The sequence below is a fragment of the Rhincodon typus genome, chromosome 20, assembly GCF_021869965.1.
Source record: "Rhincodon typus isolate 14 chromosome 20, sRhiTyp1.1, whole genome shotgun sequence".
In the NCBI taxonomy this organism is placed as follows: domain Eukaryota; kingdom Metazoa; phylum Chordata; class Chondrichthyes; order Orectolobiformes; family Rhincodontidae; genus Rhincodon; species Rhincodon typus.
Genome location: NC_063351.1, coordinates 27,082,600 through 27,100,704, shown reverse-complemented (window position 1 = coordinate 27,100,704; position 18,105 = coordinate 27,082,600). Strand labels below are relative to the sequence as shown.

At 40.3% G+C, this 18,105-nt stretch overlaps 1 protein-coding gene across 1 annotated transcript in view; it reads right to left on the bottom strand.

The window, feature by feature from the left end:
* The window catches only part of LOC109914527 (inactive carboxypeptidase-like protein X2), a 141,161-nt gene that overhangs the window by 51,813 nt on the left and 71,243 nt on the right, over positions 1-18,105 (bottom strand). The window contains exon 7 of the mRNA XM_020514124.2: positions 4,717-4,805. Within this exon, the coding sequence (XP_020369713.1) occupies positions 4,717-4,805 (89 nt within the window). The remainder of the gene's footprint in view (positions 1-4,716; positions 4,806-18,105) is intronic.

Here is an 18,105-nt window from a genome sequence, read left to right as displayed (position 1 = left end):
GAAACGTTAACTCTGTTTTCTCCTTCACAGATGCTGCCAGACCTGCTGAGCTTTTCCAGCACTTTGATTTTGTTCCTGATTTACAGCATCCGCAGTTCTTTTGGTTTCTATCATCAGCATGTTGGTCAGTAGCTACTCTGAAATTATTATCATAAAATTCAGAACATTATAAAATTGCTGTTTGTGGGAGTTTTCAGTGCATCTAATTGTATATTCGCTGCGTTATAGTAATGACTGCACTTCAAAAGTACTTCATTGTCTGTAAAGCACTTTGAGATGTCCAGTTATTGTGCAAATGTATGCTTTATAATATAAATAAGGTATAACTCCAAACCTGCTAAGTTATTTTTGTTAGTTTAGTAACGATTGCAACTCCATAATAAACAATTCATGCAAGAACATTTATATTTGAAATGAGCTGTAACCTACTTTAATCTGAGTAATAAAGATGAAGGAAATATATAAATGCAGGATTTACTTGAAAAGTGCTATGTCCTTTATTTTCATGTCAATTAGAATGCAGATGTATGAACACATCAAGCCCACCTTGTGTTAGGTCTTGGGCTTAACTAAAAACATCAGCAAGTTCACTAATTGGTGATGAGGGATGAATTTGACTGCTTTCCTCATGTGTGCCCTCGTGACCCCGGATAGACAATCTCTACTCATGGTCTACACAGAAGGTATCTTGGGTGTCTTGGGTACTGCCTCCATGAAAGTTGCAGTCCATCTGTGGTCCTTGAAGCCCTCTTACGTCTTACTTTAGGCATTTGTTCAGTAGATTGTCCATGCTGCCTCCTTTTCAAGAGGTAATAGCTGCCTTTCAGTGGTATTGTAGATGCCTGATTATCACACTGACCCCAAATCCCCACCAGAAAGGTATGCAGCAAATGTACAATGTAGGTGGCATTAGCTGTATGCATGAGTTAACATTAACATACAACACGTATATTGCACGATACCCGTGGCAATATTAACTGGCATTCTTTTGCTACACTCGTTAGGTGCCAATTTTCCAAACACAATCCAATTACTAAACTATTAACTTCAGACGAGAAGAATGAAATGATAATAGGTTTTATATTTTGTCTGTAGTCATCAGTTTGCAATGAGCCAAAATATTTAATTTCAACTGTCTTATTCCTAGATCTGCACTTCAAAAAGCAATGCATCACTGAGTTACCAGGGATTTTTTCAGCTTGGATTGTGTTGCATCAAACTACACTAGGAATTGGCACAGCGATGATTGTAAAGCTTATATGATATGATAGTAGACATGATGTTAAGCATATGAAAGGATAGCCAAACAATAGACTTGAATTAAAATGGATCCAAAGCGCACCAAATTGATGCTAAGAGTAAAAATGATCCAAGATCCATAAGTCTTAAGAAACAAGCTAATTAAATAGAATATGGTAATGGACACTGTCACAAAGTGAGGAACGTGAACTTTAATCACCATTTATCATTAATTGAAATATAGCGAGCAATGACATATAATAATTGTCAGGTAATAAAGAAACTATTTGGAATGCAGTCTATGCCATTAGGTTTTTAAAGGCTTGGGTGAAATGATTTTTACATTAATATACAGTAAAAGTAATAATGAATTGATTCATATTAATGCCAGTATTTAAAGTAAATTAATTGTTAAATTGGATTGTAAAGGCACGGCATTAAAGAGACAGACCCTTATTTAGTATTACTTCCCTCACCTTAATTACTGAGGTAGAAATAAGTTATAGCTTATTTCAATTATAAATCTTCTTAAAAGAACTGTGTATTCACAGTGTTGCAATCAGTATAAAAACTAACAAAAGTAGCTTAGTGGGTTTGGAATTATACTTAACCCCAAAAAGATACTAACTGTCATCAGTTCCACAGTATGTAATATTTTCAGATTGGCTTCATTAATCTGTTACTTTGAGCTATTTAAGCAATTTTAATATGTAAACAATGTTCGATCCTTTTACCTTTCATTAGGGATTAACAAATGAACATTAGAACAAGCAAAAGTTACAAATAGCACTTATTATGTGGTTGTTCAATACTCCAGTGATTGGTAATTATGTTTTTATAGACCAGGCAAGTTTAGAATAACTAGACTATTACATCATTGTGAATGTCTATGGATTTTACTTGAGACAAACACAGCTTATCTATATTTGGCTTATGAAGCATTTAATGTAATTTATGCATGGTAAATTAACAGAAATTCTTCTGTATTACTACATATCCAGTAAAATTCTGACCTAATACATTAAGCTCAATGGAAAAACATAAAATTGTTTTTAATAACAGGGCAGCACCCAGTCATTCAGTATGTTGATGTAATAATGCAATGTGCCATAGGGAGTAAAGGCATTTTGTTTCATGAAACAGCAGTTGATGGCAAACACATGGTTGCCTCTCTGTTGACTGGATACAGAAATACCAATTGTCTGACTTTACTCCAATGTCAGTGGACACTTTTCGTGACTTTTGCAAACTTCTACCAGCTTTGCCTGCTTGATTTCTGACTGGCATCTAATGTACAATGGTGATAAATATGAATAGGCCGCAAATGAAGATAAACTGGTTTTAGTGTTGCTCTCTAAAACCCATGGGGAGGTATAAAATCAGTTCTCTTCATAATTTCCAGCTCCGCTCCAATTCATTGTTTGGAAATTAATACTACATGAAGGTGAGAACTAATAATTAGAAGAACCTTTTTTCCCTGCAGACTGTAACAGAATTTTAGCAACAATAGCTAAGATTAAACAATGCAATCCTCACAACAATAGGAGTTCAGCCAACACCCTGGTGTGAAAAGGAATTGATCACGACCGAATTTACTGAATGACGACTTGCACACTTGAACTGCTGAGGAATGGCTGAAATGCAGGGAGGGTACGGGTAATTCTGGACAGCACTGGAGCATGGTTGAAAGATGAAGCAATGAGATGACGTTCTGGAGCATTGATAGAAACACGTGGGAAATCGTGGAGCAATTAATAAAGACTGTCCTGCAGAGGGTCAAATGGATGTTCAAAGTCTGTAGACAGAGTTGGCTGGACAAAACAAAGCCTCTGGTTTCTTTCAATTACTTTACTTTTGCCAAATTTTCTTTTCTTTGTCTTTTGAGCTGGTATCGTTCCAGCAGGTGCCATGCATTCTGTGTATTTCAGTCACATGCTTCTGTCATTCATTGGCAGTCCCTTGCAGATGGGGATGACTCTCTTCCATTCCCAGGGTGAGTCCAAAGGTGGCTGTACAGACCAATATGGCTACCACAGGCTCTGTTACACTTGGGGCAGAAGGTGGCCTACAACATTTATGACCATCAACTCATCCTAAAGCTAGACACATGCACTTTCCAAAGTTTTGGTCTAGGTAATGTCATTACGAAGTGGCCTGCCTACATATCCCTGATATTTTTAATCGATCTGTTTAGATATGTTATGACACATCTCTGGGAACAGGTGGCACTTAAACCCAGATGCAGGCTCATTACCTTTGTGTCATAAATCCCCTTGCATAATTTTTCTAGCCTGATATTGCAGACATCAATTCATAGTGCTTCAAATACTAACCTAGTTATGTCCAGCGAATTAAGCATGGGTTGGGAATTACGCCTTTACTCTGATCTCTATGGCTCAGTCACAAATTATTGCTATCACCTGTTTTAGTTCCTTCTTGCGCTTTAACTGACAAAAAATACATCCTGACCCACTCTAATTTACCTCCTTGGGACATTTTCAGTTCCTGAACGAGCTATTTATCATCACTTGATTGTTAAATAGCTTGTGGTGAAGGAAACCTTCTAAGTGGGAGGTGGAGGGGAGGGAGGTAACTAGAATGTAGGAGATTATTGGAAGCAATAGCTACCAAACTCCTTACTTACATTCTTAACTTCATTTATCACTGAAGACACAGTTCATTAGTCTTGACTGGGGTTATCCAGGCAGGAAACTTGAACCAGATCAGCATCTCATATTACTGGAATGTGCTTTTTTGAGAAATGTATAGAATTAGATTATCCCCTCTTATTGAGGAGAATAATATGGATAGAAACAAAATATACAGAAAATTATTATAAGAAGAATTAATATAATTAATAGTACACTTTGAAAATTAACATGCGGGTACTGTTTATTTCTATTATTGAGCCAAAAGGTAAATTTCCATCTTCACAGTACCAGCAAAAAGCTTTGCTTATGTTCTTGATATAGGTTTCCAACCAGAATCAAATTGAGCGCAGTGCATCTGAGTGAATGGCAATTGCTGCTGCAGGGTGGGGCTCCGTGCCAGGAGACCCACCCTGCAGTAGGACATTATTAAAATCCAGTGAATGCACAGTGAGTAAATTCAGGTGAAGTTTCCAACTCAGCACAAAATGTGTGATTGCAGAATTTAAAAAATCATTATATTTCAATCATTGATCCAGAATATTCCACAAAGAACATTTGCAATGTTCAATTTAGTACTATTTCACTGGTTAATGAACACTGGAAGTTCAACAAGTTGTGTGTTTCAAAATCATAACAAACAGTATATTTTGGTTATTATTAGACTAATAATAGGCAGCTGATATGAACACCAATTGGATATTTTTTCAGCAGATAAAATAACTTTGCATGTCAACATTACTCAACTCACATCCTTAACAGATAAAACAGTTCTTGAAAAATATCAAAATATTAAAGTTAAAGTACTGAGGAAGTGCCCCAATCCTACCTGCCTCATTTCCTTATAACTGTGGTGTTTGAAGTCCAGATCATCTGTTGTGGTGACTTCATTTCGTCTGCGGTAGTAGTTGTTAGGGTCTGAAAGTAAAATGAAATGTGGAATTTAAACCCCAGTTTAAGGTTAATGAGATTTACAGTTGTAATACATGCAGAAAGAGGCCCAGTTTCACAACACTGAGCTGCGCCATTTTTCAGGCTTTTTTGTTACTCACTTGTGGGATGTGGGCATCACTGGCTACACCAGCAGTTATTGTCCATCCCTAATTTCCCTGGAGACAGTGATGGTATGCTGCCTTTTTGAACTGCTGCCGTCCTTGGGGTTTAATGGCATCTCCACTTCATTGAGGGAGATAATTCCAGAATTTTGACTCAGTGATTGTAAAGGAACAGTGATACGGTTCCAAGTCAGGGTGATTTATGGTTTCAAGGGGAAGTTGTAGGAGGTGACATTCGCATGTATCCATTTCCTTAGCAGCTGCCTAAAACAGGTATTATATACTTATATGTGTAAATAATGAATCTAATAGCTATTGTAGGCATCCAGAGAGTTTGGAATTGACATTAATGAACCCCAATTTCATGCTGGTTTTAGGCATACTGGTTGGGGCCTATGCCATACATGGGTCCTAAAATCAACTCATGTGAATTTCTAACTCAATTATCCATTCTAGGCAGATTTGGAAAAAATTAGAAAATGAAAGAATACACGCATACACTCATTAGAGAAAGGATGGAAATGTGTTTACACAGTCTTAGAACTGGTACATAGAAAACTGAAATCTGAAGTATTATCAGAGAGCTAATACAAGTATATACAAAAGATAAACAAATATGTAAACAGTCAAGAGTAGGATAATATGCCAGTGTGCAATAAAAGCATGTCAAGTCGAAGTAAACTTCTGACAAGGGGCAAGGAATCAATGTTACAATGTCTTTAAAGACTAATTAACTTGAAAAAGTATTTGAACTTCAAGTGATTGACTGGCAGGATTGTACAATTTTAAGCTTTAAGACTTATATTATAACAAACAAGCAAAAAGCACGATTGTCTAAACACATTTCAATAGACAATTTATCCTCTAAACTACAGATTTTACCTTTTAAACATTTCAATCAACCTGTTCAGAGATGTTATTGTTCAACTCTGAAGCAGGTTGGACTGGAACCCAGAGGTACAGACACTATCACTGCACCAGAAGAGCTCTCAGAATTTATTTTTTATGATGTCCAAAAATCCCTCACCCAGATATACTTTATTCTGTACCCAGGCACAAGTTCAAACGTGGTTGCCCATTTTCTAGCTGGATAACCTCCAATTTATTTTGATAATGAGAGTTACTCTGGGGATTCATTTCTTTACCCAAAGCTAGGAGAATCTTCCAGCCTCAGTTAAATATTTTTGAATTTGATCTCTTCAATCCTAGCATGAACTTCCACCTGCATTCAATGTGATAAACAACAGAGACTGCTGTCTCTAACTCTGATTCTTGCAGACTGACCTGTTTGTCAGGTTCAGCAATATCCCTGCAAGCATTATTCAAATGACTTGAACAGATTTTTCCCCTCTCAAAGCCCGTACCAAAGCAATGTGAATCATATGAGCTATTCTTTCAAGTGTGAAATGCTTTTATCTGTTCTTTGGAGCCAGAATGATCTTGGAATTAAATAGACAGTTTAAATACAGTGATTCATAAAATCTGACATGCCTAACACCTTCCTGTGAACCTGCTGCTCTGTTCTATCATCATTAAACATGCTGACAGTGCAAGTATTTTTGCGCTTCAACAGCCATCTAAGGGCGAACCCAAGTCTCTGATGACTCTTCTTGTCTCCCTTTGGACCATAGCCCATTACAGAACACCAGAGTGTCTTTTCTCAGACTCAGATCTCTGCAAGGTGTATAAATAGTGCTGTTTCAGTATACTAATTATTTGAGTCTTCTCCCAACATTCACAACTCATTTTTAAATAAATGTTTCATATTACAGAACTTAAATATTGCTAAAAGGAGACTAGAAGTTAAAGCTTTTTGTCACACTCATCAGAACTAATTTGCAAATAACAGATTGGAAACGGAGACACCATTTTATACAGCATGAGAAGAGGGTGTTGATTGACTGAGCTATAATAGGCATGGCGATGCAGCAAAAACTGTTAACCATCAATCAATTCTCAGAAGAGGCAGGTGGATCTGATTGTCAGAGTGTTACCATAGGGATTCAACAGTGTTTTCACAACCCCTCTGTTTGAAAGGAATGCAATGTACATACAGATTTCTTTGGTCTACATAAAACAGACTGCTGAGTATTTATGTATGCAGCTGCTGGCACATACTAATGCATCAATCTACAGGCCCAGATTGCGATCTTAAGTTGATTTCTGATGTAACACAGTCTGGATTTTGAGTAAATAATTTCCAAATGCTGAATCACATTTAATGGTGGAAAGACTTATCTGGGGCTTGAAAGCATGGGCTGGTTATACATGTGCAGCTTTGGCTGAATTGCATAAATTTCTTCCTGCCTTTGACTTAATGTATGTTGCTATATTGTCTTTATAGACAACCATACCATAAACAACACCTGATTGACACATTCTCTCATGATAAACTTACTTAAACAGAAACAGTTTGGTTGCACTAATGATGCTCAATAGCAGTGATGTGTACCTTCCACAAAATTCTACAACCGTTCAGGAAGGCAGGTCACCACCACCTTATTAAACAACTTTGCTACCTTGAGGATCTCAGGACATTCACTCCAATGTCCCTCATATCTTGTATACCTCAGTATCTCTTATTTTTGTGAATTCTTTTGCCTTGTTTGACCTCCATAGCTTCCCCAAATACAAAATCTCACAGTTCTCTAGGTTGAACTCCATCAGACACTAAACTGCCCACTTGACCAGACCTTTGAATTTTCTGTGGTATATAACTATTCTCATCAATAACAACATGCAGCCTATTTATGTTCCATCTACAAACCCTTACACATGACTCCCATATTTACATCCAAATTTTTAATATATACATCAAAAAAGAAGGTAGTACTGAGATCTGCAGAACCCCACTGAAAATAGCCTTCCAGTTGCATAAACACCATTAACAATAATCTTTGTTTCCCCATATTGAGACTATTTTGTACCTAGCTTGCCACATTCCCCTTGTCCCCATGGAGTTTTATTATTTTCAACCAGTCTACTGTGGGGGCCTTGTCAAAGGCCTTGCTAAAATTCACATAGATGACATCAACTGCACTACACACATCAATCTTCCTTGTTCCTTTCTCAAAGATTTCAATCAAGTTAGCCAAATATTGATCTTCCCTTAATAAATCTATGCTGTCATTGATTGTCCATACATTTCTACATGATAGCTTATCCTGCCTTTCAGAATTGATTTGCATAATTAGCCCATTACTAAAGTTATACTGCCTGCAATTATTTGGGCTCCTTTTTTAAGTAAAGGTACAACATTAGCAGTCCCAAAGCACTACATCTGTATCCAGTGAGGACTGAAAAGTAATTGTCAAGCTTTCTGTTATTTCTTCTCTGGATTCTTCTATCAGTCTGGAATACATTTCATTTGGCCCCAGTGATTACCAATGTTCAACGATGCTAATGCTAATAATACCTCTTCTTTCCCAATACTCGTCACATTCAATACTTCTTGCTCCTCCTCCTGAACTATAATGTTTGTATTGACCCTTTTTTATAAGACAGCCAAAAACTATTTGAGAACCATACCAATATGTTGCATCTCTGCACATAGTTTATGTTTTTGGTCTTTTGTGGACCTCTCTTTCCATAGTTATCCTCTTAATGTATTGATAAAACAACCTTGGGTTCACCATAATTTTGGTCAACAACATTCTTTCATGCCCTCTTTTCATTTTCATAATTTTATCTTGATTTTACCCCTCCACTTTTGATACTCTTCCCAGCGTTCTGCAGTACTGAGTGCTCTGCTGGATGTAAACTTTCCTATCCCGTGTTATTTTACCCTATAAGCTCATTGAAATTCAGCAGGTCTTAGATTCAGCCATCACATCCTATCTCTTCATGGGAACATATTTACTCTGAAGCCCTTGAATCTCCCTTTTGAATGTCTCCTATTCTGACAACGATTTACCTTTAAGTAGCTCTTTCCATTTCACTTTCGTTAAATTACTCCTTAGCTGAGTAAACTTGGCTTTGCCCCAGATTAGAATTTTAATCCTGTGCTATTTTTGTTCTTTTCCATATTTATGTGAAAATTAATTGAATTGTGATCACCACCACTAAAATATTCTCCCATGTTTTCTACTTGCCAAGCTCATTACCACTGATTCTATTCCATGGAGGTGACAAATAGCTTAGTGAAAGAAAACTGTATTTATAGAGCGTTTTAAAGAGGGAGAGAAGTAGAGGTGGTGCAGTGTAGAGTTCATGGATAGAAATCCAAAGATCAGGGATGAATTGGCTGAACACACCATTACTAATGGTAGATCAAAGGTAATGGCAAATGAGGGAGCGACAGGGTTGAAAGAAGTCAAAATTTTAAGATGGATACAAAACAGAAGAATGTTACAGAACTGGGGAGATGGGTGGCCATGATGAGCTTTGGATACTAGATCGAGAGTTTTAAAATGGAGGCGTTGGTCAATCATGAATCAATAAGCATCAGGATAATGAGTGAGTGCAATAGTTTTTGCTAAGTCATGGATTGTAGCAGTTTTGGTTGAGTTGAAGTTCAGAAAAGGGGCGGCCAGCAGGGAAAGCTGGGAATGAGGAAAGCATGGATGACAATTCTAACAGTGGATTAGCTGCAGAAGTGGCCAGGTCAGATGATATTATCGAGGATCTGCCATCTGAAGCTCAGCTGCAGCCAAGTTGGATGCTGACATTATGTGAGGCACCGCTTGGAAAAAGGAAAGGAATTGATGATAAACAAACAAAACATGTTTCAGTGACAATGGGTTCCTAATGTTTAACAAAGAAAGTAAAGAAAACAAAAATAAGCTGCATAAAAATAACAATTTATCACAGGATACAGATCAGACATTACTTGCAATGTCCTACTTCATCAGAGCACGCACATTTAATCTTTAAGCAGAAAACTTTACCACTATTTTAGTTTCCTTTGTGAAACTGATTTTAAGCTGGCAGACAATAATATGTTACTTTAACACTTCAGTTCATTAATTCTATTGAGAGAGATGAACAGTCCACCTGGTTGGGTAGGAGTTATGAATTATCTTAGTTATAAACATTTCAATTAAATTGAATGAACTATGCAGAGACAAATAACCATCTGACAGGCTAAAGGGAAATAGGAATCTTCAAGAAAGTTTCCCCCTTGTCAATACCATCAGAAGCTATGGCTGGAAATATGTGTTCCCATTCTGTGGAGATTTTGGCAGGGGAGTGGAACAGTGAAATAAGTAATCAGGCCAATGACACCATACCTATCACATGTCTGCCTGCCTTACCCCTCTACTTTACCTGAGGAGAGGGAGGTGTCATGTGAAAACTGAATGAACTGCAGATGCTGTAAATCAGAAACAAAAACAGAAATTGCTGGAAAAGCTCTGGCAGCATCAGTGGAGAGAAATCAGAGTTTTGGGTCAAGTGACCCTTCTTCAGAACTCAAGGTGTCAAGTGACTTGTGCATCCATTGGACTTTTGAGGGCTGTAGGAGATCAATGAATCGGATTTGACTGTTGCTGGGCAGATGCTCAACAGGTTTACAGCCCCTCGCCACCTACATGATGACAAGCCAATGTTTGTTCACTCCCCAAAATGTCAACTCTCGATCACCAGCTCCTTTACCAGTACCTGCCAGCCTCTCCACGGTAACACATCAGTCCAACTCTCAGTCTGGGCTCCATTCCTAAAGCCCTTCCTTGGGGACTGTCATGGTCCTAGCAGTGGTCATCATTTCCAATGGCACTGAAGCAATGCCCTTTGATTGGCTGGCAATCCTTGTGGAAGGGGCCAGAAGTCGTGCCTCTGTCCAACTAAAGGCCTGATAACTGTTAAATAGCTGCAGGATGAATCAATCAAACATCATGGAGTTTTCTGCAAAACCCATGACTGCAAAGTAAATGAATACAATTGCATTGCAGTAACAAAATGTGCAACTTCCAGGAAAATCCAGATCTTGCACAATATTTTGGAATCTAAAACTCTTGTTATACTGCCATTTATTTGCATTGAACTGTGCAATAATGGAATCTGTGAGTTCAGCTCTGATATTTAGACGACTAAACCTAGCACCTCCATTCCAGTGTCAGAATTCTAAAATCACGAGAGACGGTATCTATTGGGATAAGTTTCTTGTATTTTCCCACTGCCAGCCTTAGCAAATCCAATATGTTTCCTCTGGTGTTGATAATGACTGAGATGTTTATATTGCTAGCCTGTTGGGCAGCATCACGCTAAATGAAGACAAAAGCATCTTATATTAGAGCACAATGCCATAATTTGGCATTCAGAAGCATCCAAAATTCTGTGCAGAAATGCCAACAGCAAAGCTGCACACACTGCTCTGGAACTCTCTCTCAAATCCCTTCACATGAATCACTGTCCTTTTAACCAGCACCTTAAGTGAGAGTTGAACAGTGCTTATTGAATCATACTTGCTCTCTATCTTAACACGTACACATATTTATTGGAAAGACTACAGAAGCTAGGATTGAACTTGGAGCAATGACAATTAAAAATGTGATTTAAATAGTGTTCAAAATTATAATGAAGTTGATAGAGTAATTAAGAAGAAATTATTTCCAACCACAAAAGCTCGGTAACTAGAGGACAAATTAAAGATAATTGGTGAAATAACTACACATACATTTGGAGAAAGTTTTGATACATTCAGTTGTTTTGATATGAGCTACACTGGTGGAAGCTGATTCAATGATAACTTATAGAAAAATATTAGATGTATATGCGAAAAGGAAACAGCTGAAGGGCTAGAGGGAAAGAGGAGGGGGCAGCGGTTAATTGCATTGTTCATCAATGAACCAAATAAACCAGAGGTGATGGACAGAATCTAACTGTGGAGGCAGGCCTAAAAGTGAGAAGTTCTTTTATTTGGGTGGGTGAGGAAGGGCTTGGGTTTTCTCATGTTCTTCTCAGTTCATTAAACATACATGCACAGGTAAAATGCCAAATTGTATGAGCAGGCAGGAAATTCTGCCACCCACACCCACCACCAATGTCCCACATCCAGACCTTGTGGGGCCCAGTTTCCAGGTGCACTATTTAAAAAGGTGTCAGACAGTACTTCACTCTCAGCAACCCAGCCTCATTTAATCTCTGCTCATTCCCTCCACCCATCACTGGAGATGGCACAGACCAGGCAAAAACTGGTGCCATGGATTAGTAACACCTCTCTAGAGGTTCTCCTGAATGCTGAACAGGACGGAAAGGACATTCTTTTCCATAGAGATGGCAACAGGAGGCCATCTTGACCAGAAAGCAGCCTGCACAAAGGTGCCTGCAAAGGTCAGCACCTGTGTGCGACTCAAGAGAACTTGGCCCTAGTGCCACAAGAGGATCAACAATCTGCTGGGCTCAGCCAGATCATTATATACAATCATCTACTCAATGCTTCATGCTCCTATGAGCACAAATCAGCATTGTAAGGTCACCAGCACAGAGGACAGTCACACACTAGGGTGGGTGCCAGGCATCTCCATCGGAAGTTTTATGTGCAGCTCCCAGTTTTGTACCACTTGCACCACAGTAGTTCTACCAATCACACATTTGCCGGGTTTCACCCTCCAAACATAAAAATAAGCTCCAACACCAGGTCACTGAACATTCACCACAACCCAGAGAATATCAAATCTCATAGCTTTATACCAAAGGTTTGCAAGGGTCAAGGACACCACCATAGCACATAGCTTTAGGATGAATACCTTACAATAAAACCTAACTTCCACCTTACAACATTCTTCTGATTGGTAATGCATACAATCACAGCTCTGAAGATTCACATCATCTGCATCTATCTGTATCTATGCACACCGTGGTGTAAACCCTTGTTAATGTCTCTTAATGCTTCTTTTCTTTTGGAGGAGAAAAACATGCACAATAAGCATGAATGTACCAAACAGCAGATGCCTGACATAAAGCTCAATGACTCCTTTGAGGAGAAAGCTAATAAGCTGACATCACAGCAAGGAAACCACCCTTCTAATAAAAGGGGCACAGGATATTATGGCTACTCTTAAGAAAGCCTCCAATCTGCTACTCCCAGCTGCACATCAAGCACTGATGCCTTAATGAAACTTTGGATAAGGGTGACAGCTTTGATATTAATAAATATTTGCTTTTCTATTGTTACAACGGTGATAAATATGGACTATCAAATTTTAACTTCCATCATCTAATTATTATACCTGAGACCCTTCATGGAACTAAATAGCTGCAGTGGTTCACCTAATTCAGATTGAGTCAAGCTTTCTGAGTTCCATGTTGAATAAACTAAACTGCCTGCACTGAAGGAGGCATTGACTTACTGGCTAGGTGAGAGGGGGCTAAGAGGCATTAACCTCCCTCCACATGTCCTATTCTCTCAAGGGATAGCAGCTGTTATTGCATCCCAAACAGGGGAGGTGAGACAGACAAATTTATCCAGGGATTGTATTTCCAGCCACCCCAGAAGCTCATGATGGGCACTGTCAGCACTAGGCTCTGCCTGATCTCTCGGTACCCCAAAAGTCTCTAAGTCCCCTCTATCCTTGCATTACCCCAATGGCCCATTTCCAACCCATCACCCTGTGCAGAGACACATAACATTGAAATTTGCCTCCACCTGTCCTACCTACCCACTGAATCCTGAAATTACACCTTAATGATGCCCACACTGCTCCTCCACATGCCCCCTGAGGAGGCCATGGAGGTGATCACGACCAATAATCTCCACCTCCCATTACTCTGCCCCTCCCTGTAGCCTATCATGCTGTCCAATATTATTGCCTCTACTGCCTCACTCAACGTCCGTGCCCCCACCTCTACAAATGCCTCTGCTCCTGCAACCCCTAATCCCCTCACCAAGCCTTGATCTCTCACCCCTTTTGGCATTGATGCCCCTACAAGTCCCGCATGCACTTTCCTCAATGATGAATAAACCAACTCCCAGGACTGTATATGCTCCAGATCACTGACCAACATTGACAGATATGACTGACCAGACTCCTGATCACTGTCTTTGCAGTTCCCCAATGACTATATATGAATCCCTGGCTGCTGGTGCTGGCCCTACATGACTAATAGTCAGATACAAAACAGACAAATTACCTGGCCGTGACCGACCTGAGCAGACAACTGACCGTGACCAAGGGCCTGGGCGTGCCTGTGAGTGACTGTATTTGGACCCCCCGACTGGACTGAGGACTAGACCCCACCCAGTTTCTGACATGGACATTTGGTTGAATAAATGTGCATTGTGTTTACCACACAGGTGACTGGACATGCTGCCTGTGTTAGATTGATGTATTGGTGTGCTGTGAATCAAACTATTCACCACAACTGAAGGGTCCTGACTGACAAGCAGCTTGTTTGTCCATGCAGAGAGCACATCAATTCAGCAGCACTAATAGCCTTTGGCTCTGGCTGCTGTGCCAATGTGCCAACAGGCATGGCACAGCCTGGCAAGGCATGGATGCTGCAAGCATGCAGACAGTCGGCACTGAGTGAGTGACCATTAAGAGAGCAAGCGAGCAGCTCTGTGTTGCAGCCTGGTCCAATCCATGAGCTGTGTGTACAATTCCTCGCAGCAGTCGTTCAATGCAAATGGCTGATGTGTCCTGCAATGTGGGCCTGTGCCTCCTGAGCATCCTGTGAGTGAAGAGGTGCATATACATACAGTTGGTGCACGTGGATGGTACTCAGAAATGCTGAGCATCATGGAGGCTCTTTGCAGCTAGTGGTAGGAGTTACCTGGAGTTACCAGGTGCCTGCACCGACTTCCACTTTGAAAATCTCAAAGTGTAGTTTGTTCGACACGTTCAGAAATTTAGGAAGCTGAATAGTAATGAGTTGAGTTGTTCATTCAATAAGGCATTTAACAAGCTCTAATCTACCTTAAGTGTTAACTTAATTGAAACATCTCCTTGGATGGCTAATCTCCTTCATTCTTTTCCTTGCACCTTTGTTCACACAGATGATGAAGAAATGTAAGTACATTTACAATTGAGATAATTTTTTACATTAAAATATCACACATGCCACCTATGTGCTCTCTGAACATCTTCATCCATTCCCTGCCATTACATCAAAGTGCAGACCTGGACCCCACAGCCAGGGTGAAGGGAACTTGCTCTACAGCAAAGTCTGTCGGCCTTGGAAGTTTGGTTGGGTGACCCTGAGGCATTTATGGCTGGATGGCCAGACAGATCTAAACAGATGCAGGTTCACCCTTCTCAGGTTGATTGCCCAGTGAGTTGAGGGTGGCAGGCAGGGTGGAAGTGGAAAGTGGAGATCCACCTCTGAAGTGTCCTGAGAGGAGATTCCTTGGGGCCTGTATGTGGTTTCTCCTTGAGTTGGGTGCCTATCTCCTTGTGAGGAAGGAGGACCTGGAATGAGTCCCTGTGTTGCTTTGTTGGTGGTGCTGAGCACGAAGGGTTAGAAGGATGGAGTGCAGGTCTGTTTGTATATCCAGTACTGAGTATGCTGGATGTGGCTCCCCATGGCAGCAGCCAAGCTGGCCATGGAAACAACCAGATGCTCTCATGTCAGAAGCAGCCTGGCACAAGCAGCACTGGTGTAGTCCTCCAACCTTTGAGTCACTTTGTCCAGTGCCTCGAACAAACCTGTCAGCTGCTCCTGTGTCAGTCATGCATTTTATTGAAGTTCTGAATAGCTGGTACCATGGGGTTATCTCCTGCCTGGCACTGAGCAAGCACCTGGTGTCTGGCAGAGCACCAAATGCCAGTGACTTGGGCATTTCTTCCTCAAGCAGCTGCAGAAATGCAGCAATGAAAGGCTTGTAAGCATATGCTTCCACCTTGATACCGGATAAAATACTCCGTGAGTGTCAGTATCAGAGCTGGTGGAGGGTACAGGAGGCATTCTTGTTAGTGCATCCTCTGAGGGATCTGTAGTTTCTTTCCTCAGAGATGAAGGAGAAGACATGTAAGGCAGGTAGCCTCTTGACAGTGGAGAATATGTAGATGCCATTAGTGCCTGCCGAAGATAATAGAGAGAATTGCTTGTGAAATAGGGACAGAAGTTCAGGCATGTTAAGGGTACATTCACAGTGGCAGTCATGGGACAGCAGCAAACAATGGTCAAAACTTCTAATTTTGTTCCGAGGAAATGAAGGTTTCAACACCATTAGATGAATGGTCATAGTTCTCGTCAGCCAAGTCAAGGGAGGTAAGGGTCAGCTTCTTGTAGGAGATGAGGAAACAAATATCAGACCCAAGATGATCCCCTTCCATCCTATGGAATGAGAGAGAAAAAGGAATTGAGCAAGATGAAAGTGGCTGGCATATCTGTCAGCACTAATGCAGATGAGGGAAAGATGCTCTGTGTAAGTGATTAGTCAGCGCAGAGGGCATGGAGGGTTAGTGGGGTGGGAACTGCGGTGAGAGTGAAAGAAGATGTTGCATACAGCAGTGACAGTGGTAGACCATGAGCCTTGGTGGGAGCTGGGTGCTGTAACAGAGTTAAAGTGAATGTGAGATAGCAGAGACAATATAGTGGTACTTACCCTCACAAAGTGCAATGGTCATTGACCTTCTTTCTCATTGCTGGTGTCACTTCAGACCAAGGATACTGCGTTTATCTTGGTGGTAACCTTGGACTAGACTGGCAATCTCTAGTGGCACGGCCTCCTCTGGCAGGCCTGAGGAAAGAGGACAGTCCTCCTTTGCACCACCCCATCCACCAGGAACTTCAGGTTCCTGTTGGCAAAGTGTGGAGTTAACTTGTCTCTGTCTGCCATCACTTGAGTAATGCATGAGGAACGGGAACTGTGCAGGATGGTTCTGGATTAACTGCACTTGACCTGGTGCACAACTACATTTTAAATATACTGCCAGGACCAGAAATCCCAGGAGATATGTGCTGTGAACATCTGAACATATGAATAACAGTGGGCCACTCAGCCCTTTGAACCTGCTCTACTATTGAACATGATCATGGTTGATCTGATTTAAACCTCAAAAATACATACCTGCATATCCCCAACAATTCTCTATTAACTTGGTAATCAAGCATGTATCTACATCTGCTTTAAGAATATTATAAGATTCTGCATCCACTGCCTTTTGAGGACAAATATTCCAAAGACTCACATCCTCTGAGAGAATCTTTTTTCCTTTTGTTTCAGTCTAAACAGACATCCCCTTATTTTAAAACTATGACCCCTATTTCTACAATTTCCCACAAGAGGAAACAAGTTATCAACATCTACCAAGTCCCCTCAGGATTTAATGTTTCAATTAAGTCCCCTCTGACTCTTCCTCTTTACAACTCCCTTTCCTTCCTATCTTTGTGTATTTAGCAAATTTAGCTACCACACTTCTATCAAAGTTATTTATATACATTGGAAAGAAGTCCAGCAGCAGTCCCTGCAGCACACCACTTGTGACATCCTGTGAGCCTGAGAAAAGATCCACTTATTCCTACTCTCTGCTGCATGGCAAATACTTTTGCCACTGGTGAGATAGCTTGAGCTGTGCTTCAAAGAGTTATGGCACATTGGTGATAATTTCAGCTGTGGAGAATAGTATGAAAAAGCTTTGCTATGGCTCAATACCAGCCAAGATGTTGCCCAGGTCTTGTTGCATACAAGCAAAGACTGAAAACTGATGCAGCACGTTCCTTTGACCATGTCTGTAGTGAGAAGCATGTGAAACTCAGAATAAAGGATTGAATTTTACTTATGTATTTGACTTAGGTTTAATACTATTTTTCCAACTTAGCGCATCACAATCAAACTCAATCTGTTCCCTCATTATGACCACTTTTTTCTCAGAGGGTCCTTTACATGAAATAACTAACTAACACTATTTCAGTAAACAGGTGAAAGATCCAAAATACCCTCTTCCATAGTTGTTTCCATGTGCATGGCTGGAGGTTTCAAGCTGCAAGTTAATACTGGAAGTAATGTCATATTATGGTATCAAGTTGGCACACACAGCAAGCATTCAACAAAACTGAGATGCATGATTCATGTTTATTCAGTCACACCACTGGAATGAAGCACGGACACCTCAATGTCCCTTTGCACTTTTCAAACTTCCAGCATTTCATGAACTATTTTTACTTGTAGACAAAAACAACACATTAGAAGAGAGAATGAAGACATATAAAGGAAAGCCACATGATAGCACGGTCAACACCACTTTCCATCAATGCGCCGATGACTGAACAAAGGCTGATGG